Below are 25,219 nucleotides of genomic sequence, written 5' to 3'. Positions count from 1 at the left end.
GTAGGACTGAAGGTAACATCGATGACTCCCTCATTGGGGGTAATGCCTCAGCTGAAGGCCCCGATGGTGATGCAGCAGAAAGCACCGTGGTCACTGGTGTTGATATTGTCATGAACCATCACTTGCAGGAAACCAGCTTCACAAAAGAAGCCTACAAGAAGTACATCAAAGACTACATGAAATCAATCAAAAGCAAACTTGAAGAACAGAAACCTGAAAGAGTAAAGCCTTTTATGACAGGTGCTGCAGAACAAATCAAGCACATCCTTGCAAATTTCAAAAACTACCAGTTCTTTATTGGTGAGAACATAAATCCAGATGGGATGGTTGCTCTCCTGGATGGTGTGACCCCGTAGATGATCTTCTTTAAGTATGACTTAGAGATGGAGAAAAACAGTGGGCAACTCACGACCATCGCCTCTCATCCTAACCGACTGCTGTTCATCCACATGACACCAGGGCTTAGAAAAATGGAACTGATGTCATCATGAGCACTTCATTTACTTTCAACCTTGATTTATTTGGAGTGGAGGCCTTTTTTTTTCAAGGAAAAGAAAAAAAATACATGTCATATAGACTGTCTAAAAATAAAATGCATTTAAACTCAAAAAAGGCGGGGGGAAATTTAGAAAAGATTTTAAATTCTCATAGTTTTAATTCTCTAGAGCCATAGATGCTAGAGAATCCCCAGACACCATTGCCCTGCGGTAATCTTTAAAATCTAAATAAAAATTATTCCCTGATAAAGCAAAGTACTAATTTAAGAAGAACAAAGACTGGACATCTTGTGGCTATGTCCCAGTGTACGCTCAGCAGTCCAGCTAAAACTCTTGATTATATAGGGGTGAGGAAGGATTGGCTCTCCATCTCACAACTGCTCTGCCAGACACAGGCGCTGAGGATCTGGGGCCTCCCTTGAGCTGTGACCCATATACTGAGATAAGGTGGAGCCAGACAAAACCCAGACTATGATGCTGAAAAGGATTTTTAAAAAAACTTAGTGATTTGGCCCATGATCCTCCAGCACAATGTTTTGGAGGTCCACTTGGTATGTTTCATTGGCAAGTCACAATGATGGCTAATAACAGCCCACATCAAAGTGTTGTATTCCTTTGGACAATTCATTTTCGTACAGATGACCCCTTTAAACCACCTAAGGTTACGTTTACAGCAAGAAGTTATCATCCAAATGTTAACAATAAAGGCAGCATTTGTCTTGATATTCTAAGATCACAGTGGTCTCCTACTGTAACTATCTCTAAAGGTTTTTTTATCTATTTGTCCACTGCTATTTGACCGGAACCCAGATGACCCCCTCGTGCCAGAGACCGTACAGATTTGTAAAACAGAGATGAGTACAGCAGAGTCTCTCAGGAATGGACTTAGAAGGTTGCCATATGCTGCTACCTTACAGTCAGAATAACCAGCATCACAGCTGGAATAAATGCTACATAATTGTTTAAATAAAAAGAACAACAATAACCAAGTAGGGGATCTCTAACTTCTCAGCCTTGAAACCCTATTAGATAGCCACAGTAGTCAAAACAGCCTGGTTCTCAGTGGTACAGTGAGAGAGAGGGAGACCAATGGACAAAATAGTGCACCCAGAAATATGTGAAGACAACAGATTTTCAAGAAAGGGATGTTAGACATTAAATAGGAGGTAATATCTTTAACAATTAATGCTGGCAAAACTGGATTTCCACTTGGAGAGGAATGAATCAGGACCCATATCTTACTCCACACAAAGAAACCCAAGAAGGATTAAAAACCTACACGTAATCCTTAGAATTACACACATAATCCTTGAGAAAATAGCAGCAACTAGAGATAACAGGAGGATTAGAAAAAGGTGGGGGGAGAAAAGGGGAATCGATCACAAGGATCAAACTATAAACCCCTCCCAGGGGGACGAACAACAGAAAAGTGGTTGAGGGGTGATGGAGGACGATGTAAGATATGAAAATAATGATCTATAACTTATCAAGGGTTCATGCGGGAGGACGGTCGGGAGAGGGAGGAGGAAGAAATGGGGAACTGATATCAGGGACTCAAGTGGAAAGAGAATGCTTTAAAAATGATGATGGTGGCATATGTGCTCGACACACGGGATGAATGTATGGATTGTGATAAGAGATGTATGAGCCCCCAATAATAAAAGTATCTATTTTAAAAAAAAACTATCAAATATAACCACAGTGATAAAATAAGAAAAATGGATGACCGGGGCCTTCTAAAATTAAGGCACTTGGATGTATCAAAAGACTTCTCATCTAAAGACTAAAAAGATAAAGGAAAGACCAGCAAAAAAATTCTGGTAATGATCCACTGGAAAAAAATTTATAGAAAATTCAACACCCCAACAAGTAAAAGATGAATAATCCAATTTAACAATAGGTAGGGGACATAAACGGACAGTTCATTAAAGAAGACAACCAGGCAGCCAACAAACAAGAAGGAATGTTGACAATGACTAGTCAGCTGAGAAATGCAAAGCAAAGCATCAATGACATACTACTTCACACCACCACTGACAACAAAGTGGAAACAAAAGAACACACCACAGGCAAGAACAAATGCTCAGGGGGTGTGGAGGGATTCGAAGCCTTGAACACTGCTGGTGAGGCTATCAAGCCGTGTGACCACTGCAAAAAGTGGCAGGGCACTTCCTCGAACAACTGGGAATGGAACAATACCTTATGGTCCAGCAATCCTTTTATTTGGTAACAGATACATGCACACTCATGCTAACTGCGGTGCTAGTGTCAATAGATAGAAAACACGGACATGCTTACCAGTGGGAGAATTGATAGATGTTGGCACACAAATTAGGGAATACTATGCATGATTAAACAATGATGATGAAACTGTGAAACACTTCAAGACATGGATGACATTACGAAGTCAGTCAAGCAAAGTTAGTTCGCCACAAAAGGACACATATTGTACGAGATTATTTTTCTAAAAGAAAACTGCAGACAACATTTTTCATGCCAAATGAAAAACTTTGATGGCTACCAGGGATGGACAAGGAAGGGAAAGCGATTTTGTGTGTGTTACACCAAGAAGAATAGAGAAACAAATCCAGGGAGACTCATAGGCTTATAAGAGAGAGGTTTGTATAAAGGGTAATTATACATTAAGAAAGCTTCTGAGCCTTCATTTGGATTTCAGTAATTCCTCTCGGTTACATTGTCCTTGATCAAGCCCTACCAGGCCTCTTACACCCTTCTCGCCACTGATTTTGGTTCACTTGTTGTTCCCTTGCACCTGGGTTTAACACCACTTCCTTTTGCCCACCTCCCCATCTCCCATGTCCCACCAGAACCATTGGTCCCATTGTTTTCTCCTTCAGATTGTTTATCCAGCCTATCTTATCTAGATAGACTTGCAGAGATAATAATATGCAGAAAACCAAGGCAGAGCAAAACAAAACAACAAAAGAAAACAAACAAAAAATGATTTTTAGAAAAGCTTGTAATTAGATCAAGGTCTGTTTGTTGACCTTTAGGTGTGTTTTCTGGTCAAGTCTGAAGGGGTGCCATGCCCTGGCCCCAAAGACTATTTTTAGTACTTCCTTTGTTGCCCTTGCTGTTCTGTTGCACGCCTATTATTATTTCGCCTCGGGTGTGGTGGGGTCAGATACTGGTACAATTCCCACATTGTGTCTCCACTGTTGTCCCCTGTAAGGCTATGGGACAATAGGAAAGTAAAAGGAAAGAGAGGGAAGAACTAGGAGGCAAAGGGCATTTAAAGAGACCTAAATACAGGCATGTATATTTGTAAATATATTTATATATGATGATGGGGAAATAAATCTATGTATATATATTTATAGGTTTAGTATTAAGGTAGCAGATGGACATTGGGCCTCCACTCAAGTACTCCCTCAATGCAAGAACACTTTGTTCAATTAAATTGGCATTCCATGATGCTCACCTTCCCGATCGCGGAATACAAATGGGTGCGTAAGCAAATGTGAAGAAAGCTGATGGTGCCCAGCTATCAAATGATACAGTGTCTGGGGTCTTAAAGGCAAAAAAGCAGCAATCTAGCTGAGAAGCAATCAAGCCCACAAGGAAGAAGCACACCAGTCTATGTGACCATGAGGTGTTGAAGGGATCAGGTATCAAAGAACAAAAAAAACATATCATTGTGAATGAGGGGAAGTGCAGATTAGGGACCCAAAGCCCATCTGTAGGCAACTGGACATCCCCTTATGGAAGGGTCGCGGGGAGATGAGCCATTCAGGGTGCAGTATAGCAATGTTGAAACATAAACTTTCCTCTGGTTCCTAAATGCTTCCTCCCCTCCACTATCATGATCCCAATTCTACCTTACACATCCGCTAGACCAGAGGATGTACACTGGTACAGATAGGATCTGGAAACACAGGGAATCCAGGACAGATGATCCCTTCAAGACCAGTGGGGAAAGTGGTAATAACGTCAAATGCTCTGGAGTAGTTATATCAATGTGTATTTTAATCAGCATTATAAGAGTAGTATCCTTGCTCTATATATTTGCCTACTCACATTTGATATTGTCAGTTTTTTTTTCATTTTTGGAAATTCAGACGGCTGTTTAAAATCTTCATGATTTTAGTTTGCATTTCTCTGCTAACTAATTAAGTTGAATATATTTTCATGCTCATTTTCCAGTTGAATTTTTTGTTTGTGCAGTACTTGCTCAACACTGGAGTCTTTGGGTGCTACAAATAGTTAATATGATCGACTACTAAAAGAAAGGGTTTCAGTCTGCCAGAATGTCTAGTGATCTACTTTGAAAATTAGCCATTGTCAACCCAATGGAACACAATTCTAATCTGACACACATGGAGTCTCCAAGAGCTAAAATGAATTCAAGAGCAATTGGATTGGTTTGGTTTGCTTATTTATTTATTTTACTTTAAAGCTTTAAAAGAGTTCCGGTGGGGTGAGGAGGGAGGGGAAAAATGAACTGATATCAACGGTTCAAGTGGGATGAAAATGTTTTGAGAATGATGATGGCAACAAATGTACAAATATGCTTGACACAATGGGTGTATGTATGGATTGTGATAAGAGTTGTATGAGCTCCCAATAAAATGATTAAAAAAAAGAACGAGGAGAAACTTTGTCCCTCTACCACTAAAAAAAAAAGAGGTCTTTTGAGACTCTGCATACTTGTCTTTTGTCAATATATGTATTACACATACCTTACCCCTTCTGTGACTTATCTGTTTCCCTTTGTATGTGTATTTTAAATTAAAATTTTTTCTTAATTAAAAAAATGTTTTTAAAAAAATTCCCTAAATCTAAAAGAAAAAAAATTGCCAACCAAGAATTCAGGAAAATTGTCCCTCAAATACAAAAGAGAAATAAGGATATATACAGAAAAGGAAGAATTAAATGCATTTACTGGAAGGAAAAAATAAAGACCAACTTTACACAAAATACTATGGGGAGCTCTTTAGACTGAGAATCAACAACGAATATATCAACCCAAGACAAAATACCACCACCCAGAAGTCAGTCAAATTATTGTATAAATCAAAGTAAAACAAACTTACATGGCTGAAAATAGAGCCAGAAATATTAATCAGCAATATAATAAAAATAAATAGAATGAATAATGTAGATATAAAATATTCAAACAGAGAATTCAAGTAGATTTCATGAGAGAATAGACTGTTTTAAAACTTGGTGAAAAAGTAATAAATAAGGCAACCAAAAAGAAAATGGATAAACTTCATTAAATTTTTAAAAAAGCAATATAACAAAAATTCAATAAACTTTAAAACAAAAAGCAACAGTAAAAAAAAAATTACCTCAGGATATAAAATTACAGGAAAATAAAAATCCATTACAAAAAATTAACAGCAAAATGAAAATGATAAAATTCATTTCTATCTATAATACTAAAAATCAATGGATTAAATACATCAGTCGAGAGACATAACAGAATAAATAAGAATATAAGATTTATGAATATGCTGCTTACGACAAACACAGCATAGATCCAATGTCAAAACAAAAATAAAAATCAGAGTCTAAAAAAAATTCTATTAAGCTAGCAGTAATCAAAAAAAGCAGGCATAGCAATATTAATTGCTGATAAAATAGACTTAAAGGCAAAATTCACGAAGGGACAACTGAAAAAGAGCACAGACTTATAATAAATATTTATGTATCCAATGAAGACCTTCAAAGTATATTAAGCAAACTCTTGTAGGTTTGAAAAGGAAAGTAGACAAAACTGTAATAATCACACAACTACTCATTGCCATTAAGCCAATTCTGACTGACAGTGACCCTAGAGAAGAGGGTAAACCTACTCCAGGGCTTCCAAACTGCAACTGTTTACGGGAGTAGGATGCTGCATCTTTCTCCCACGGAACAGCTGGTGGCTAACAGTCCAACTTGGAACCACCACACCACCAGGTCATAGGAGATGTCAATATACCACTACTGAGAAAGGACAGAACTAGAAGTAAGGTAAACAGAGACACAATTAATCAACATGAACTCATAGACATATACAAAGCATTCCTCACAATGACAACACAATATATACTTCTTTCTAGATTACATGGAACGTTTCCCAGAATAGATCATGTATTTGGCCATGAAAGTAGTATCAATAAATTTTAAAACAATGAGATATAGTGAATGATCTCAGATTACAATGCTAAAAAATTAGAACCCAACAAGAGGAAGCAAAAGGGAAACAAATATAAAAATTGAAAAATACCCTAATAACTACTGGGAAATTGAAGAAATAAGGAAGGAAAAATTTTAATTCCTTGAAACAAATGAGAATGAAAACCTCTGGTGTAAGCACAAGCAGTATTTAGAGAAAAGGGGAAAAAAGCAGGAAGATCCCAAATCAGCACATTAACAAAACATCTCTAATAATTATAACAAGAGCAGCAACACAAACCTTCAGCTCCTAGAAGAAAATAAAAAGATTAGAGTAGGAAAAAAATGAATCAAGATATGACAAAATAACAATGTATAAATTACCAAGGGCACATGAGGGAGGGGGGAAAGGGGAGGGAGGGGAAAAAAAGAGGACCTGATGCAAGGGGCTTAAGTGGAAAGCAAATGCCTTGAGAATGATTGGGGCAGGGAATGTGTGGATGTGCTTTATACAATTGATGTATATATATGTATGGATGGTGATAAGAGTTGTATGAGTCCCTAATAAAATGTAAAAAAAGAGGAGAAAAAAATGATTAGGGCAAAGACTGTATAGATGTGCTTTATACAATTGATGTATGTATATGTATGAACTGTGATAAGAATTGTATGAGCCCCAATAAATTGTTTAAAAAAAATCAAAAAACAATAGAATCAATAAGGCAAGAAGTTGGTTCTCTGAAAGGATTAACAGCATTGAAAAATCACTAATAATCGCTACTCAGCCTTTTGGCTAAGAGCAAGTATTGTATCTGAAAAATCACTAATAAATCTAGTAAATGATGCAAATATCATGAATAAATGAAATATGCAACATCACAAAAGAATCCACTGAACAAAAATAGATTAATACTATGCTTTATTGCTTCTTCTCTCCCCACCCCCACTATCATGACCCCAATTCTACCTTACAAATCTGACTAGATCAGATAAGAGCTGGAAACAGGGAATTCAGGACTGATAAATCCCTCGGGACCAATAATGAAAATAGCGATACCCGGAGGGTGAGGGGAAGTTTGGGGGAGAAAGGGAGAACCAATCTCAATAATCTATTTATAACAACCCCCTCCCAGGGGGATGGACAACAGGAAAAGTAGGTAAAGGAAGACATTGGTCAGTGTAAGACACGAAAAAAAATTATACATTATCTAGGGTTCATGAAGAAGGGAGGGCAGGGGAGGGCGGGAAAAAATGAGGTGCTGATACCAAAGACTCAAACAGGAAGAAAATGTTTTGAAAATGATGGTGGTAACAAATGTACAAATGTGCTTGACACAATGGATGGATGTATGGATTGTGACAGTTGTACAAGTCCCCAATAAAATAATTTTAAAAATACTAAAAACATAATACTATTAAGGAATGCACCCCAACAAATATGGGAGGAACAGTCTGTATCAGAAATAGAAAAGAAGGACAGGGGGTAGAGGAATGCCTGGCCTCTGCCTCATGGCAATAGCCCTTGGGCTGGAGAGGAACCGGATCCTCCTCCCTCTGAGCCAGTTTCCTCACACACTCATGGTCACTGTAGCACTATCCACAAGAGCAAGAAGATGAAAAGCACCTAAATGCTCAATTGTGGAAGAATAAACTTTGTGAACTATACACAATGAAATTCTGTGCAATGTTAAAAATGATGAACCTGTGAGACATCTCATGACATAAATGGATTTGGATGCTGAGCAAATTTTGTCAAACACAAAGGATAAATATTCCTTGTGCAGTTTGGCAACCACCAGCTGCTCCACGGGAGAAAGACAGGACTTTCTACTCCTGGAAAGAGTTACAGTCTTAGAAACCCACAGTGGGCAGTTCTACCTTGTCCTATATAGATTTGACTTGATAGCAGTTAGTTATTGTTTAACAGAAATAAAGCTATCTTGATATGACTAAACTATTGAATTGTATGATATGTGGATTATGTGCCAATAAAACTTTTAAAAAAAGAACGAAATCAAGATAAAGGTTTTCATATACATAGAAACAGATTTTGATGTTTACCAGAGTTGGAAGGTAAACACTGAATAAGGACGATCAAAGAAGAATCAATAGATCTGAATATGGTGCTGGTGAAGAATATTAAAAGTACCACGGACTGCCAGAAGAACCAACAAATCTGTCTTGGAGAAGTACAGCAAGAATGCTCTCTAGAGGCAAGGATGGCGAGACTTCATCTTGAGTCATTCACGAGGAAAGGGAGGAAGGGGAAGCAATGAGCTTGAGGGGAGGCATGTGTTAACTTGCGTCAGAGAAAATAATATACGACAAGAAGGAACTAGGAGGAGGGAGGGAAGAGGGGCGGGAGGTACAGGGTAAGGCAGGCACTGAGATGTCGATAAGCTGTTGTTTTAAGTTGTTGAACGGAAAAATGATGATCTGATATAAGCTCCCACCTCATTCACAATAAAGCTTGAAAAAATAAATCCTCTGAAGTCTTAAAACCAAATAATAGTTTAACATGAGCTAATAAAACATGTCTGCCTTGAGCATTATGCTCTTGTACAAACCATCTACATGGCATCCAATTGAGAACAAGTCCAAAGAGGGCAGTCAGTTGATGATAACACGGAGGGATAATTCAGCAAAAGAGGAGGAGAATGGTTGTACAACTTGAAGAATATAATCATGTCACTGCCTAGTACAGGTGGAAATTGTTCAATTGGGGCCTGTTTTACTGTGTATCTTCTCTTAAAAATAATATTATGAAGTGCATATGGAAACAAATATTGTAATACAATGTAATTTTATTTTAGGATTTAAAAAATTATGTCCACTATCCTGGTAATTATATAGAAAACAAAAATCAATATTTAGGCGGTCCCAGGTTGATGAACAAGTTTCAGTCATAAGATTATCATTAGATTGAATTTGTATGTAAGTCAGAAAAGTTAAGTATGGTCTATATCTAAAGTTATGCAGTTAAATGTTTGTCTAGGGAGGCTTCAAAAACTTCGTGGATAAATGGAAAAGATAAAGGAATTTTCCCATGAACTTTTTGAAGCCCCCTTCATAAATATATAAAAATAAAGTTGCTTCAGTTTTTAATATTTTCTTTATTTTCAATTGAGGTTATTCTGCTTTGCCAGGTCATGTTACTGGGTTTTGTTTGTTGTTGTTTTTTTGTTTGCTCCCAGTGTGTGCTTTATATTCTTTTCTGTAAATGAAACCCAGGACAGGTAAATCTAGAGAGAGAGTAATTGGAGTAATAATTATCAGCATGGCAAGGGAGGATAGAGGGAAAAGGGAAGCAAACGAGTATGAGAAAATTGACTGTGATAATGAGTTTACATCTCTTAACTTAATTGAACGATTGACTTGAATATGAGATGTATATGCCACCAACAAAATTATTTTAAAATAAAGAAGAAAATATTGCTTCTCGGAATGTTGCAATTCTATTGTAATAAGAATAATTATTGCATGAGAAAGTAATCCTCAAATTCATTCAGCTAGAACTCCTAGGATCCATTTTGGAAAATGGATTTTTCTTTTGGAAAATGCCATAAAATTGTAAACACACTTCTATCATATAAGATTGGAACAGAAAATCATTATTGTATGTGTGTACATAATAAATGTATACATGTACATATATGTACATAGTAAATGTATACATATAATATGAGTATCACAGGGAGCTGCATGTGCTTTGATTACTACTGCATTACCCGTGCCAAAAGTGCCTGCCATCCAGTGTACACGCAATAAACATTTTAATGTACACAGAAACAAATTATAACAATCAAATGAAGCAATTACAACCATTCTAACCATCAAATGGCTAAGTATTTCCTGGTTTGTTTGTATTAATAATACAAGTATGCCACTTGTTCATTCACTTTCTCATCTGTTACCAGTGGAAATAGTTCACGCTAACTGACTGGGAGAAAAAACAAATGTTTTATACATTTTAAAAACATCTTATCCATTCCTTCTTAAAGGGATATGGAAAGCAAATGAACAAAACCCCACCAGTATTTCAGCTGAGGGTGTCCACTGCTCTCCAGGTAGTCCTGGTTTTTGGAAATGCAATGCAGAATGCTTCACAGTCCAACTCCAGGAGAATCCTATTAGGAACCCAGTGCTGTAACAAGGGTTTGGAATCACAGAACACTGACGAAAGAGTTCAGAAGCTTCTGATTTGAATCTAACCAAGACAACTACTTGTTGTTGTTACCTTGAAATAAATAGTTGATGTAAAGAAGAGCCGTGATAGGTGGTCAAAAATAAGTGGTTTCAACTCTAGGAATAAAAAATATTAAAAATGGTTTTTAATATTTTAATAACAATTACATTATACTAAATGATCTCATATTTTCATGGTACATACCAGAGAAGTTGCTAAAAGGAATCCAGCTCACAAGTTGAAGGAACTGGATCCGACAACAGTCGCCATCCCAAAGAGGAAGGCTCTTATACAGGAATACTTCGCAGGAATAAAAGCCCTCCTGTAATAGAAGTCAAGAGTAATATCTGTTCCATTCAGCTGCTGCATTTTTGTTAAGAGTTTTTATACTCTTAGACCCCTTTTGGTCATAAATATAATAGAAGCCTTGATTTAGCTGTCAGATTTCCTCATCAGAAGGGTCAGATGATTAATATCTGAATACACCACTCACATATTGTGGAGTCCTAAATTTTTAATTCTAGTTCAAATATCTTTTCTGGGTTTAGACTCATTTATCTAACTGTCAACTGGCTACCTTCTATTAGATACCTCACAGGCACCTTAAAATCAACATATTTTACTTCAAATTTATCTTTTCTTCTAAAAGTTCTCCCATATTCCCTTTCTCAGTGAATGCCAGAGCAAGAAATCCAGATTCTTCACTTCATCCTCATTACTATGATCCACATCAGTGGTTTTACACTAATTCCTTAAGAGTTATTCAACGAACATTTATTAAACATTAGTTTTTATCGCAGATACCAAATTGAGTATCTGTACTCCACATAGTCCCTGCCTTCCAGAAGCTCATAATGTGTATAAAAAAATGCTGAACATGCCATGCCAGAGGGAAGCCCGGAGAGACATGAGAACACACAAGACGGGTAATAAATCCAGACTGGGGTGAGGAGTGAATGCTTCTTTAAAGTATTGATACTGAAACTGCAGCTTGAAGTACAACTCAGGGTTACCTTGGGCAAAGAGTACAGTGGCTGGAACATATTTGTCCTTCAAAAACTGTGAACCTGGCATTCTATAATGCTCACCCTCCTGCCATAATCGCTGGAGCCAAAATGGGTGCATGAACAAATGTGGTGAAGAAAGAGGGTGTCCGGCTGTCAAAAGATAAAGCACCCGGTGTCTTAAAGGCTTGAAGATAAACAAGTGGTCATATAGTAGAGAAGCCCACATGGAAGAAGAACACCAGCCTGCACAATCATGAGGTGTCACTGGGAGCAGGTAACAGGCATCATAAGACCCAAAACAAACAAATCATATTGTTGAGAACGAAGGGGTTCAGAGCAGAGACTCAAATCCCATCTGTAGACAATGGGACATCCCCTCACAGAGGGGTCAGAGGGAAGGGATGAGTCAATCAGGGTGCAGTAAAGCACCGATGAAACACAATACTCCTCTGGTTCCTTGAGGTTTCCTCACCCCCCACTATCCTGACCCTAGTACTGCCTTTTGCTGCCGGCTAGACCGGAGCATGTGCACAGGTGTGTAGATAAGACATAAGAGTTCATGACACACAGAATCCAGGAACAGGAAGGGGAGTAGTGATACCAGGAGGGCTGGGGGTAGGTAGGTGGAGAGAGGAGGGGAGGAAGCGGGGAACTTATCGTGATGATCTACACAAAATCATGATGATCGACACATAATTGTGATCATTGACTGCACCCCTACCCCCCATGGGGACGAAAAACAGAAACTGTTGGGGAAGGAAGACAGTGGTTGGTGTAAGATAAAAAAGTAATAAGAATTTATAATGTATCAAGGGGCCACAAGGATGGGGGGGAGGGGGATAAAGAGGAGCTGACACTAAGGGCTCAAAAGAAAATAAATGTCTAGAAAAAAATGATGGCAACATATGTACAAATGTGCTTGATACAATTGATATATGGATTGTTACAAGAGCTGTAAGAGCCCTCAATAAATTATTTTTTAAAAAATTGTTTGTGGAATATAAGAACACAAGTAGTGACACTATGAGATTTATTTTCCTGCTTTCTGCAACTAATTGAATGCATTTAATTGCATCTTTGGTTCATTTTATACATTAGACATTGTTCCCTTATTGCCACAATTTAATAAATTCTTTTCTCAAATCTAACAGTACAAAGGAGATCCCAGCTGTATTGCTCGTAAGTTTCAAATTGGGTAAACACTGTTTTAAAAAGATGCTGCAGCACCAAAGAAAAGGCCTTTCGAATGGACACCTCAGTGCCTTTCAGTGAAGAATGGTGGAGTATGTTGGAAACAAATGGAATCTTACTTGTAGGAAGTGCTGTGCCTTGATGACAGAGTCCAGTACGCTGGTAAAATGTTTTTTATACTCCGATTTATTCAACTTGTACCAGAGACATTCTAGAGCAGAAATATTAAACATAAGCTGTTGGTTGGAAAACTACACAAAGCATAACTGCTAAGCCTAACACGAGAAATAACTGACCAATATAAACTGAGCTTCATACCTCATGACGAACTCATATTGCAGATGGCTAACAGGTATGGGGGGTGAGATGGTTGCTCAAGAACTTTGTAATAGAGGGGAAATGTTATACTGAAAAAGGCAACATTCACATATAATGCACGTGATTAGACTTTTGTCACATAGTAACTCAAGAGATTATAAGTATGTGAATTAAAAGTTTACGAATATTTTGCAACAATAAAAAAAGGTTTGAGAATAGCTCAAATTTTAATTAGGATAAGCGAGCAAACAGGGTGTCATCTAAGAGGGGCAGAACTATACAGTATTAGAATCAAAAGTGGAATTGACTTTAAGGAAAGAGTCAAGAAAGAGTTGTTTGACCGGGGAAGATACATTCCACCTGGTCAACAGAAATACCATCTCTAGCAAAATCACCTCGGAGGAATTGGAGTGACATCTATGGCCTGGAAGAAAGGCTCTTCATGGCACCTTTCCTTTAAATCTATACTTAAGAAACTTCCTAGCGGCTAGTTTGGTTCCTACGTGTACCAATAGCAGAGACGGGATGTTCCAGCTGCCAGACTTGAAAATTTTGGTCACCAGAAAAGAATAACTTCTATTACAAAACACCAAGTTAACATTTCGGCTCACACAGTAGCCTCTTTTTGAGTTTGCTTAGCATTTGATGGACAAAATAGGCACGTTTTTGGACATAGAAAGTTGGAAAAGCCTTGATTGGTGACTGACATTAAAGTATTGCCACCCAGTGAATAGTTTGGAGGTTAAAACACCAGATTTCCTTTCTTGATGTCCTTGAAAATTTCAATAAAATTAATTAATAAATTAATAAAATAAATTAAATATAGGAAATAACTACAGTCTTATGTGCTAGAATTTGCCGTTCTTATGCTCCAAATGATCTTCTTCTTATTCATCCAATGCTTTCAAGTAGTAACTTCTCACCTTCTTGTAATGTTTGACTTAGCCAGTGATAGAATCTCAATGAGATGGACTCGTCTTTCACACAGTTAATATAGTGAAGTAGTAGAGAATTGTTGAGCATCGAGCCCATCTGGCCAGGCAGCTGCAAAGACAGGAGAAACAATCAATCATGAGCACAGAAAAATTGAGTCAGAGCAACAAGGAAATCACTGTATAGGACCTACATGAGAAAAATGAATGCCAAACACAAAATTTACATAGGCTTATGGCTGTCACATACCTCTAAGCAATGGATGTTTTCTAAGAGTTGAGGGAAGCTTCGAAGCTGTTCTATTGGAAATGAACAACTGTTACTGAGGACACCAGGAAGGCTCATCTCTTTCTGTCCACATTCTTTGCCATAGCTGGTGGACTTTGACTCGGGTATAAGTGAGTCAGACTTACATTTCTACAGAAGAGAGAAAATAATTCAGTTCACTAAACATATTATACATTAAAAATGCCGAAGGAATTATTAAGGTGGGTTAACTACACGACTCTGATTATGATTTACATGAAATCCTGAATAATTAAAAATTACCGTATACACTCGTGTATAAGCCGAGTTTTTCAGCACAAAAAATGTGCTGAAAAACTGGGGTTTGGCTTATACATGGGTCAGTGGTACCCCAGCGAGGTGTAACATCTTGCGGGTGATTGCCATTCCTCCACTGTTCATTCAAAGCCCCGCTGACACTGCAGGGCTTTGAATGTGTTTACTCATATCTAACCACTCAGAGCCATCCTATGACGTGGACGGCTCCAATTCCCAGAAGCACCTGTAGTGATTCACTTATGTGGGCAGCTGAACTGGTAAGGATGTGTCTGTGGCTGTGCTCTGTCTCTCCCTTCTGGTCTCTGTGTTAATTCACATCCTGCATTTCCCGCCCCAGGCTTATACTCGAGTCAATCAGTTTTTCTGGTTTCCCAGGTAATAATTAGGTACCTCGGCTTACACTGGGGTCAGCTTATATTTGAGGATATATGGTATTTAAATACCTAAACTCCCCTCCAACACCGATTGGATTCCAATTAAAGAAGACGAGGAAAGTCTGTGGAGTTTGAAATACTCACTTGTTTTATAGGGCGAATGTTAGCTGAATGCAATGTCAGCTTCAAGGACACTGGAGACGGTTCCGTGTTTCTTTGCCTCACAGCAATCAGAGCCATCTGCCATAAACTTCCTGAATTCTTAAAACAGATCTATAAATTCAGATACAAAGTACATGAGAGAGGTACCCAAAAGTTAGAGTACCATAAATCTAAGACTTTCCATTAACTGAAACACATCAACTGTAAAAGATCTTACATCCACTCAACTACAACTAAAGTTTTTCCTTTCTGATTAGAAACTTATACACTTTGGGCTCGATCTGGTTTTCAATATTTTCTTTGTGTGTTTTTTATCATATTAGGGTTTATCGATGATGGATTTTGTCACTGTGACAGTTTTCTTGAATCTTTGTAAGTGGTTTTCTGTTTTTCAGTCTGTGAAACCCAGGACTGATGAACCTGGAGACAGCAAGTAGATTAAGGGTTTCTGGAAGGTACGGTGGGAGAGGTGGAGGGGGAAGGGTTAAGGGGGGCTGATATCAAAGAACTCAAGAAGGAAGAAAATGTTTGAAACTGATGTAGTAGCAACTGTACAATACTGTTGGATGTAACTGAACTACGGAATAGTATGATGTATAGATTAACTCCTAATAAAAATGGCTTGCAAAAGAAAAAAATAGACAGGAAAAAAACCAAAAACTCATTAAAATATGCAGGTTAGTCCAAAAGTATTCCTACTTCTGCATTATCAGTGGGGATGGCTGCAAACAAATCTTAGTACCAGCAGAGTGCCTTCCAAAACTAAAAGGTCTAGTTAACTGTGGCTACTGGGGAGAGCTACTGGCAAATTTATATTCAAGGCAGAGAATTTAGCTCTGTTTATGGGACTGGGGAATTTCAAGGGGGCAATCTTGACAAATATTCTCAGAGGACACAGAACAATCACAGAGGTAATTATTTGGAAAAAAGTTTTTTGAAAATTGCCTTGGTGAGAAAAGTGCCAGAACATTGCGCTGAGGAAAGAGTTCCCATCAACTCAGTGGGAGGGTGACTCAAAAATGACTGAGTCTATACTACATGTTAACAGAAACACTTAATAATCATGACTATTGTCCGTCTACCAAATACGTCAGAATTGTTTAGGATCGGCTATATGTCTATTGAGAAATTTACAAGTGCAAGTAATAAAATTAGGTATTTCTACTCTTTCAAGTTGTGAAATTCTGGCAAAGGTGAAGTTCATCAATAAAAGGGGGAGTGAATTCAAATTGAAATAAAATTTTAAAAAAAGAGTCCCCATCATGACAATATATCTGCTCTTTCTTCAAGCGTGGTAAGGATTATACTATGAAAATTTCATTGGTAAACCTTATCCCATCCACCCTACAGACTTCTTTTTGCTCCTCAAACTCAAAGCACTTTGAAAAAACGGCATGCGAGTCTTTTGAGGATGCCCAAAACTGCCATTTTGACTGGTGTAAATCAAAGAGTGCAGATGTCTTCAGGGAAAGGTTAGAGAGATGTAATCGCCACCTTCAGAAGTAAACAGACTTAGATGGAGGATAGGCCAAGATACAACAGCTCCACATTTTTTATGTTTTTTTAAAAATGTAATACATGTGTCTATGATCTTACAGCAATACTTTTTGACCCACCCTATACAAATAGAAGTTAAACAAAATGCCAGTGACCCCTGGCAATACACTCCAACAACAGCAGAATAACTAGAACTTCAAGTCACTGCCAATGAGTCAATTCCAACTCAAGTGACATCCACAGGTTTGAAATGATACTGTAACTTTTCATGGACGTAGAAAGCCTCATCTTTCTCCATTGGAGCAGCTGGTGGTTTGAAACTGCATACCTAGCAGTTATTGGCCCAACACTTAACCACCAAACAACCAGGACTCCAAGTAGCACAATATTAGATCTTAAAACAGTACACTAAAAAAAAACAGTCAAAATATGTAAAAAATAATCTTAGGAAAAATAACATCAATCTTGAGATGATTTCTGCCCTTACTTCCTTACCTTATTCCTTGTAGGCAAAGAGACCGAAATCAAAGTGGGAGCATGTAATTTATACATAGACAGCAAAGCTTGGAGATGAGGCTGCATGCCCTGAAATGAAATAAGAACTTGCAATTCATACTCATTAGAAACTGGATGGGGAGGGAGGGAGGAAGAGAAACAAGGAAAAAATGTAATTATAAAGCAAACTGAAACTACACATATATTCAGACTCTAATTTTACCATATAATATTGCTACAGGAAGGTACTTTCTAAAAAGCAAAGAATGAATAACCTGACCTTTAAATCAACCACAGTAAAACAAATTATTCAACCCACGACCTTTCTTTTCTTTTAATCTTATGGTAGTAAAATATACTTAGCAAAAATTTTGCCATTTTAACCACTTTTAAGCACACAGTTCAGTGACATTAATTACATTCATCATCTTGTTAGAATTCTTACAGTCTCTTTCATGACCTTTTGTCTGTTACTTCTCCCTTGTATTTTCTCTCTTCTCTTGCTAGTTTAATCTTCTCTGCCCATGTCACAAGCTTACCAGTCACCCTTGCTAACACAGCTTATTCTCACTGTGGGGATACTCAGGACTCAAAGAGTTGCAGGCAAAATTGGATTGTACTGTTGTGATCTATAGGTTTTCATGGCTGGTTTTCTGAAGTCGATTATCAGGCTTTTCTTCTTAGTCCAAAAACATCACTAAAATCTATCCATCATCATAGAGACAGACACACAACCTCCACTGACAGATGGATGGTGGGTATGCTTCAGGTATGCTGGCTAGGAATCAAGGCCAGGTTTCCCTACCTTGAAAGTGAGAATTCTACCATTGAACCACCTCTGGCTTCAGAACTTGTTACTGCTTACCATTGAGTTGATTGATTCACAGTGACTCTGTAGACCTGCCCCATAGATTTTCCAAGACTATCAAATTTATAGAAGCCGGCGGGCTCATCTTTTTCTTCCATAGTAGCTAGTTGGTTCAAAATACTAAACTTTCCGTGGTTAGTAACTGAGAATTTAGCTACTATATCACTGAACTTTTAATTATTAACAGCTAAGAACTTAACTACTATACCATCATCCTTACAAAGAGTCAATTCATCTTTAATTTAGATATCAAGGGTTAAGACAAAAGGGGAGGGGCAAGAAAACAGGGCAAAGGAAATATTCATATCTGATTATTAGTTCTTGGAAATTTACTAGAAAAATCTGAAAATGGTATGATGTAGTAGTGTCGAGTAGCTTTATATAAATGAAACAAAGTTTATCAAAACAATGGTTTTACTGTGAAAGATGCTATTCACTGCTGTGTTTGCTACATCTGGCTGTGCAGATAAGTCATGTCACTAAGAAGAAATCCAAGGAAATAACCAAATTGTTTTTCTTTTAAATCATTTTATTGGGAGTTCTCACAGATATAACATTCTATAGTTCAATCACATCAAGTAGAATTGTACAATTGCTGCCACACTCTGTTTCAAAACATCTTCGTTCTCTTTGAACTCCTTGATATCAGCTCCCCTTTATCCACCTCCCTCATTCACCCTATCCCCTCGGGATATTCATTCATTCACTCATGCATTTATTGCCGTATCTTACCCTATCCAATATATCCATTCACATACAATTCTGTTGTTCCTAAATTGCTTTAATATATGAAAACTATTTAAACAAATACAGTATGAAATAAGGATGGCAACAAATGGGAAATGGAAATGCAGTATTCCTATTTTTTGGTAGGTTTTATCCTTTAGAATAATTTTGTTTTCAGAACTATTGAGCATAAAATACAGAGTTCCCATATACTCCTCTCCCCTTATAATTTTCCCTTTTATCTGACATTCCTTATAATTGATGAACCCCAAAGTCCATAATTAACAAAGGTCCATATTTTACATTAGTATTCACTTTCTGAGCTATAAAGTTGCATGGGTTGTTGATCGAGAATGTCCACTATTACAGTATCCCACAGAGTACTTTAGTGCTCCACCTTCTCATCTCCTCTGTCCTTCAGAGCAGTCAGGGTGTTCTGAAGCTAGTCCTGTTTGCTATACCAATTCTATCAAACCAGGTCAAAGAAATGCCAGCTTCCCAGCCCTGGCCAGACCAGACCCCAACTGTTCACACAAAGCCCTTTCTCATCCATCCCCATTTACCCAGGGAAAGGTCCACAGATACAGGCCTTTACACTGATACTTAGGTACCATAATCCACTGTAATGATTTACAAACTATAGGGAAAGGGCTATCTTTAACAGAAAAAGGGATACAAACACAAAGCCGTGGTTGTATATCCTAAATTGGCGAGTAGCAATTGAGATCTTAAATGCTCGTAAGCAGTCATCTACATTGCAATTATTGCTTTCTCCAAGTCCAAAAGAGAAGAAAATGGAAAATACATGTACATAAGTGGTCCAGTCGACTAACAGACCATGTAAACATCAGTCTTCACAGTCCTGAGGCCAGAAGAAGATTGTGTCAGGCTACCACTACCAACGACTCTAAAAGGGATCGATTACCTTTGAAGGTGCAAGTTCGACTGGGAGAAAAATGTGAAGCAAAACTCAAAATCATACAAGAGACAAGGCTTACTGGTTAAATTGACACTGGTAGAACCTCTGAGACTCTGGTCTCTTAGTTATCCTTCAGTTTGGAAGTGAACTCATCTCTGTCACGCAATTTTCTGTCAAACAATGGATATGTCTATAAGGGGAACAGTCACGCTAACGAATACACACAACACCTTAGAATATGAACCATACCAAGTTCAGAGGATTAAGAAAGGAGAAGGAATGAAAATAGGAAACTCAGGGAGGAGGTGGGACTAAGTGATGTTACATTGAGGGCATTGAAATGGATGAAACAAAATGTATATGAACTGCTAAATATAAAGCTGATGATCTGAGCAGTGAACCCTCAACTAATTCACAATGTATCATCACTTACCGCACATTCTCTCTGTGTGTCCTGTTTCCATTCCTCCTTCTTTCCTAACCCTCGGAATTTGGTTCTTGGGTAAATGCTATTCTTTTTCATCTCAAATGGTTAATTATTCTAAGAGCTGTTGTACCCTGACCATTTCTGATACCAACTCGCAAACTATTAGTTTCCCTAATGAACCCCATACTCATGAGTATCATATTGTCTGTGAGTTCTATGTAGTCATTGCAAGAGATTATCAAAAGCAGCAAAGAAGAACAGTGCCATGGAAGGGAATATTGGTGTTGGAATAGGGTAAAAGAAGGTTGGAGGATAAAGGAATGTCGCACCCCCATGTTATAAGAATAAACTATTTAAAATGAAAAGCGCAACATTTACCCATGGACAACTTTCAGAGCGTTATAAAAAAAAAGAAGGAATGGAAACAGAAAAAAGGGAAGAAATGAGTAAGTGATAATACATGGAGAAAATTACAGATGAATTGAAATAATGAGTATGAATTATTGAATGTACAATGATCTGCTATATAAACCACTTAATTGAAAGTTAAAAAAGAAGATCCTTAAATCAAAGTATCTATTACGAACAAAACAAAAGAGCTAGCACTATACTCAATGGAGAAAGACCAAGAATCCTCCTGAGAACAAGAGCAGGTCAAGAATGCCCTCTTATCATGCATTCACTATCATACTGGCATGGAAAAGAAAAGGTATCCAAATTAGGGGGGAAAACAGAAGTAAAATAATATCTATTTACAAATAACATGATCCTATATAGAGAAAGTACCAAAGAATCCACATGAAAGTCTGTAGACTTTGTGAAATCAGTCCAGTTTCAGTGTAAAAGATAAACACAAAACAAAGAAACAGCGGGACCCAAGTCCAACGTGGGTGCCCAATGAACGGAGGCCCAAGACCACCATATATTTACTATTTTAATGGCATCCTTGCTTTCTCATGCCATATATTAGACTGGAAGACACGTTTCTGCCTTTGTGAATGAGTGTTATTGAAAGTTTTGCCCTAACACCAACCCCACTGTTGTGTACATAGTATTTAGTTATTTCATGTATTTCTGTCTGATATCAGCCTATACGTGTACTTTTCTCAATAGTGTTTTAAATTCTATACCATTGGCTAAATTAATGACACTATCAATAGATTACTTTATGCCTCAAGAGGATAATGTATAATGTTCTCTAACATAAAATGATAATGCTACCCAGCTATTCGAAAGAATAGTGTCCGGGATTGTAAAGGTTTATCTTCAAACAAGCAGTCATCTAAGGGAGGCATTAACTAAGTCCATATGGAAGAAGCACACTAGCCTGGGTGATCCAAGGATTATAAATAACAAAATACAAATCCTAAGGAGGGAGTAGTATCAAAGTATAAATTGTGAACACACTATTTGCAGAAGGCTATGGATGGCTGTGGAATCCCCAAATTCATTTGTAGGGGTCACAACCGGATTAAGCCTCTGGTGAATGTCCACTGGACATAACGCAGACATGTGAAGAGCCTTGCCATTAAACAGAGAGCAGTGTAACGTCTACTACAGCAGATGGAGTTAGGTTAAAACGTAAGAGCTTATCATTTGATCTCCCTTTTGACCCATTTTAAAGTTGTTTCTGTTTTAATAATTTCTGCTTTCTTTTCAATTGAGGTTTTATTAAGTTTTGTCTTGCAATTGTTGATTTTGTTTTTTTTGCTTCTTGCTTGTGTTTTATATGATTTTCTATGTATGAAATCTATGATAGGTGACGGTATAGAGACAGTAACTGGATTCATTATTACTTTAGGGGCAGGGTAGGGGAGAGAGGTGGAAATGGGGAGCTAACAACACTGAGAAGAAGCTAACAATGAGAAGAAAATGGTCTGGAACTGTGGTAACGAATGTACAACTCTTCCTAATACTACTGAACTTTATATTAAATTGTATGATATGTGAAGTATACGCCAATAAAATTATTTTAAAAGAAAAAAAACTTGTTTTTATCAACTAGCAAAGAGAATTCTGAAAACAAAAATGGAAAAACTAACTTTATATACAGTCCAGAAGTTCCAAATAGCTTAAGCAGTTTTGAAGAACAAACGAAGAGCTAACATTTCACTGTTTTAAAACATTATATAACTATCATAGAAAAACCACCTCTAACTGGTTTAACAGCATTTACATACCCAAACTAAATCCATACATTGATAAAAAACTCACAACCATCGAGCCGATTCAAACTCAAAGCAACCCTATGGACAGAGAATTGCTCCTATGCGTTTTTCAGGTTGCAAATCTTCACACAAACAGAAAGGTCTCATTGTTATCCTGAGGAGTGGCTGGTGGTTTTAAACCGCTGACCTGGTGGTTGGCAGCCTAACTCATAACCACTAGGGCTATCATCAACTGATTTTTTGACAAAGGTGCCAAGTCCATTCAATGTAGAAAGGATAGTCACTTCAACAAAGGGTTCTAAGAAAATTGTATTTCCACATGTAGAAAACATGAAGTAAGATCCATCCCTCAAAGAGGGACCAGACTTCAACCCAGTGCTCCAAGATGTGAATGCATCATGCTGGCATAGAGTAGTAAACCAGTGGAGAGGTCTGAGGGGCCGGACCAAATCCAAACTACTACGTGGACACCTGCCCCTTCCCCCAGAAGAATTTATTTCAAAGGACAACATTGAATCTGAAGTTCCAGGAAAGGGACTTATCTGATCTGAGCACACGGGAGCAGATGAAGGGATGGGGGGAGAGTGGAGCACATCCTGGCACTCAAGGCCTTGAGTACGTTGTTCCCGATTAGAGCAGCCAGTCCACAGAGAGGACCACATGGCCGGCCCCACTATGAAACACTGACCAATAGCCCTACAGGGGACAACACCAGAGACACAGTGTGTGCAACTGAGCCAGTGCTTTTCCGACCCTGTGGAGCAAGTGTAAAGCCCAGGTTGGAGGCAGTAACCTAGCCCAGTGACTCCTGAAGTCATGGGTGCAACAGAACAGCAAAGGAATGGAGCGGCAAGGTCCTCAGGGAATGCTGAACGTGGACTTTGGGGCCAGGGTGTGGTGCCCCAACAGACTGGACTGGAAAACATTCCTAAAGGCCAACAAACAGTCCTTGAACTAATTACAAGCTATTCTTTCTTGTTGTGCTTTGTTTTTTGTCATTGGTTTGTTGCTGTTTTGCTATGCATTGTTGCTTTGTTTTGCTGTCTTGTTTTTATGCATGTTGTTATCTCCGCAGGTCTGTCTAAATAGAATAGGCTGGATGAACAATATGGAGGACAAAACAATGGGACCGACAGTTCCGGGGGGCATGAGAGAGGAGGCGGTGGGGGGAAAGGTAGTGGTGTTAACAAACCCAGGGACAAGGGAACAATAAGTGATTCAAATCGGTGGTGGGGAGGATGTAGGAAGCCAGGTAGGTCGTGATCAAGGGTAACGTAACCAAGAGGAATTACTGAAACCCAAATAAAGACTTAGCATGATGGTGGAACAAGAGCAAAGTCAAAGGAAATAGAGGAAAGAGCTAGGAGGCAAAGGGCATTTAAAGAGGTGTAAATAGAGGCATGTACACATGTAAATATATTTATATATGAGGATGAGGAAATAGATCTATGTGCATCTATTTATAGTGTTAGTATTATGCAAGAATACTTTGTTGTATTAAACTGGCATTCTATGATGCTGACCTTCCCAACACAACCGCTGAAGACAAAGCGGGTGGATAAGCAAATGTGGCGAAGAAAGCTGATGGTGGCCAGCTGTCAAAAAATATAGTGTCTGGGGTCTTAAAGGCTTGTTGGTGAACAAGTGGCCATCTAGCTCAGAAGGAACAGAGCCCACATGGAAGAAGCACACCAGCCTGTGTGATCACGAGGTGCCAAAGGGATCAGTTATCAGGCATCAAAGAACAAAAAACCCTATCATTGTGTGCTCACCTCCATGATATGATCACTGAAGACAAATGGGTGCATAAGCAAATGTGGTGAAGAAAGCTGATGGGGCCAGGCTATCAAAAGGTATAGTGGCTGGGATCCTAAAGGCTTGAAGGTAAACAAGCAGCCATCTAGCTCAGAATCAACAAAGCCCACATGGAAGAAGCACACCACCCTGTGCGATAACAAGGTGTTGAAGGGGTCAGGTAACAGGCAGGCATCATCAGAACAAAAAATCTTACCATAGTGAATGAGGTGGGGAATAGAGATCAAAAGCCCATTTGTAGGCCACTGGACATCCCCTTACAGAAGGGTCTCAGGGAGGGGACGAGCCAGTAACAACGATGTAGCAACAATGAAACACACAACTTTCCTCTAGTTCCTAAATGCTTCCTCCCCACCAACTATCATTATTGCAATTCTACCTTATAAATCTGGCTAGACCAGAGGATGTACACTGGTACAGAAAGGAACTGGAAACGCAGGGAATCCAGGGAAGATGATCTCTTCAGGACCAGTAGTGTGAGTGACAATACTGGGAAGGTAGGAGGGTGGGTTGGAAAGGGGGAATCGACTACAAGGATCTACATGTGACCTCCTCCCTGGGGGACGGACAACAGAAAAGTGGGTGAAGGAGATGTCGGAGAGAGCAAGATATAACAAAATAATAATTTATAAATTATCAAGGGTTCTGAACAAGTTGTTGCTGCTGTCTAGAACTTCTGTGTCTACGGATCTAGAATTTTCATCACCATTGATCACCGAAAACACCTGAGAAGTATACCTTCCTCATACTTACTTAGACCACTTTGGATCATTTGTCCTGAATCTATCACATTCTGTACTAGTTCTGTACTCAGTTGTGGTTCATCTCTTCTGCAGTTTTTCAAAACAGAAAAATGTTTACAAGTGGTCATCCAAGTTAAAATAACTGGTCTTTATTCACCTGGAATAATGGGGGTGGGGAAGAAAAATCCTGAAATAGGAGGAGGATG

General features: G+C 38.3%; 1 protein-coding gene across 1 annotated transcript in view; it reads right to left on the bottom strand.

The window, feature by feature from the left end:
• The window catches only part of CENPI (centromere protein I), a 96,684-nt gene that overhangs the window by 38,584 nt on the left and 32,881 nt on the right, over window positions 1-25,219 (bottom strand). Inside the window, exons 8-14 of the mRNA XM_075538601.1 lie at window positions 17,348-17,437; window positions 15,338-15,466; window positions 14,505-14,672; window positions 14,246-14,366; window positions 13,124-13,215; window positions 11,011-11,128; window positions 10,858-10,922 (exon numbers count right to left, since the gene is read on the bottom strand). Of these exons, the coding sequence (XP_075394716.1) occupies window positions 10,858-10,922; window positions 11,011-11,128; window positions 13,124-13,215; window positions 14,246-14,366; window positions 14,505-14,672; window positions 15,338-15,466; window positions 17,348-17,437 (783 nt within the window). The remainder of the gene's footprint in view (window positions 1-10,857; window positions 10,923-11,010; window positions 11,129-13,123; window positions 13,216-14,245; window positions 14,367-14,504; window positions 14,673-15,337; window positions 15,467-17,347; window positions 17,438-25,219) is intronic.

This window comes from Tenrec ecaudatus, chromosome X (genome assembly GCF_050624435.1).
Source record: "Tenrec ecaudatus isolate mTenEca1 chromosome X, mTenEca1.hap1, whole genome shotgun sequence".
Lineage (NCBI taxonomy): Eukaryota > Metazoa > Chordata > Mammalia > Afrosoricida > Tenrecidae > Tenrec > Tenrec ecaudatus.
The sequence above is the reverse complement of the archived record's forward strand: the minus strand, read 5'-3'. Positions and strand labels throughout refer to the sequence as shown.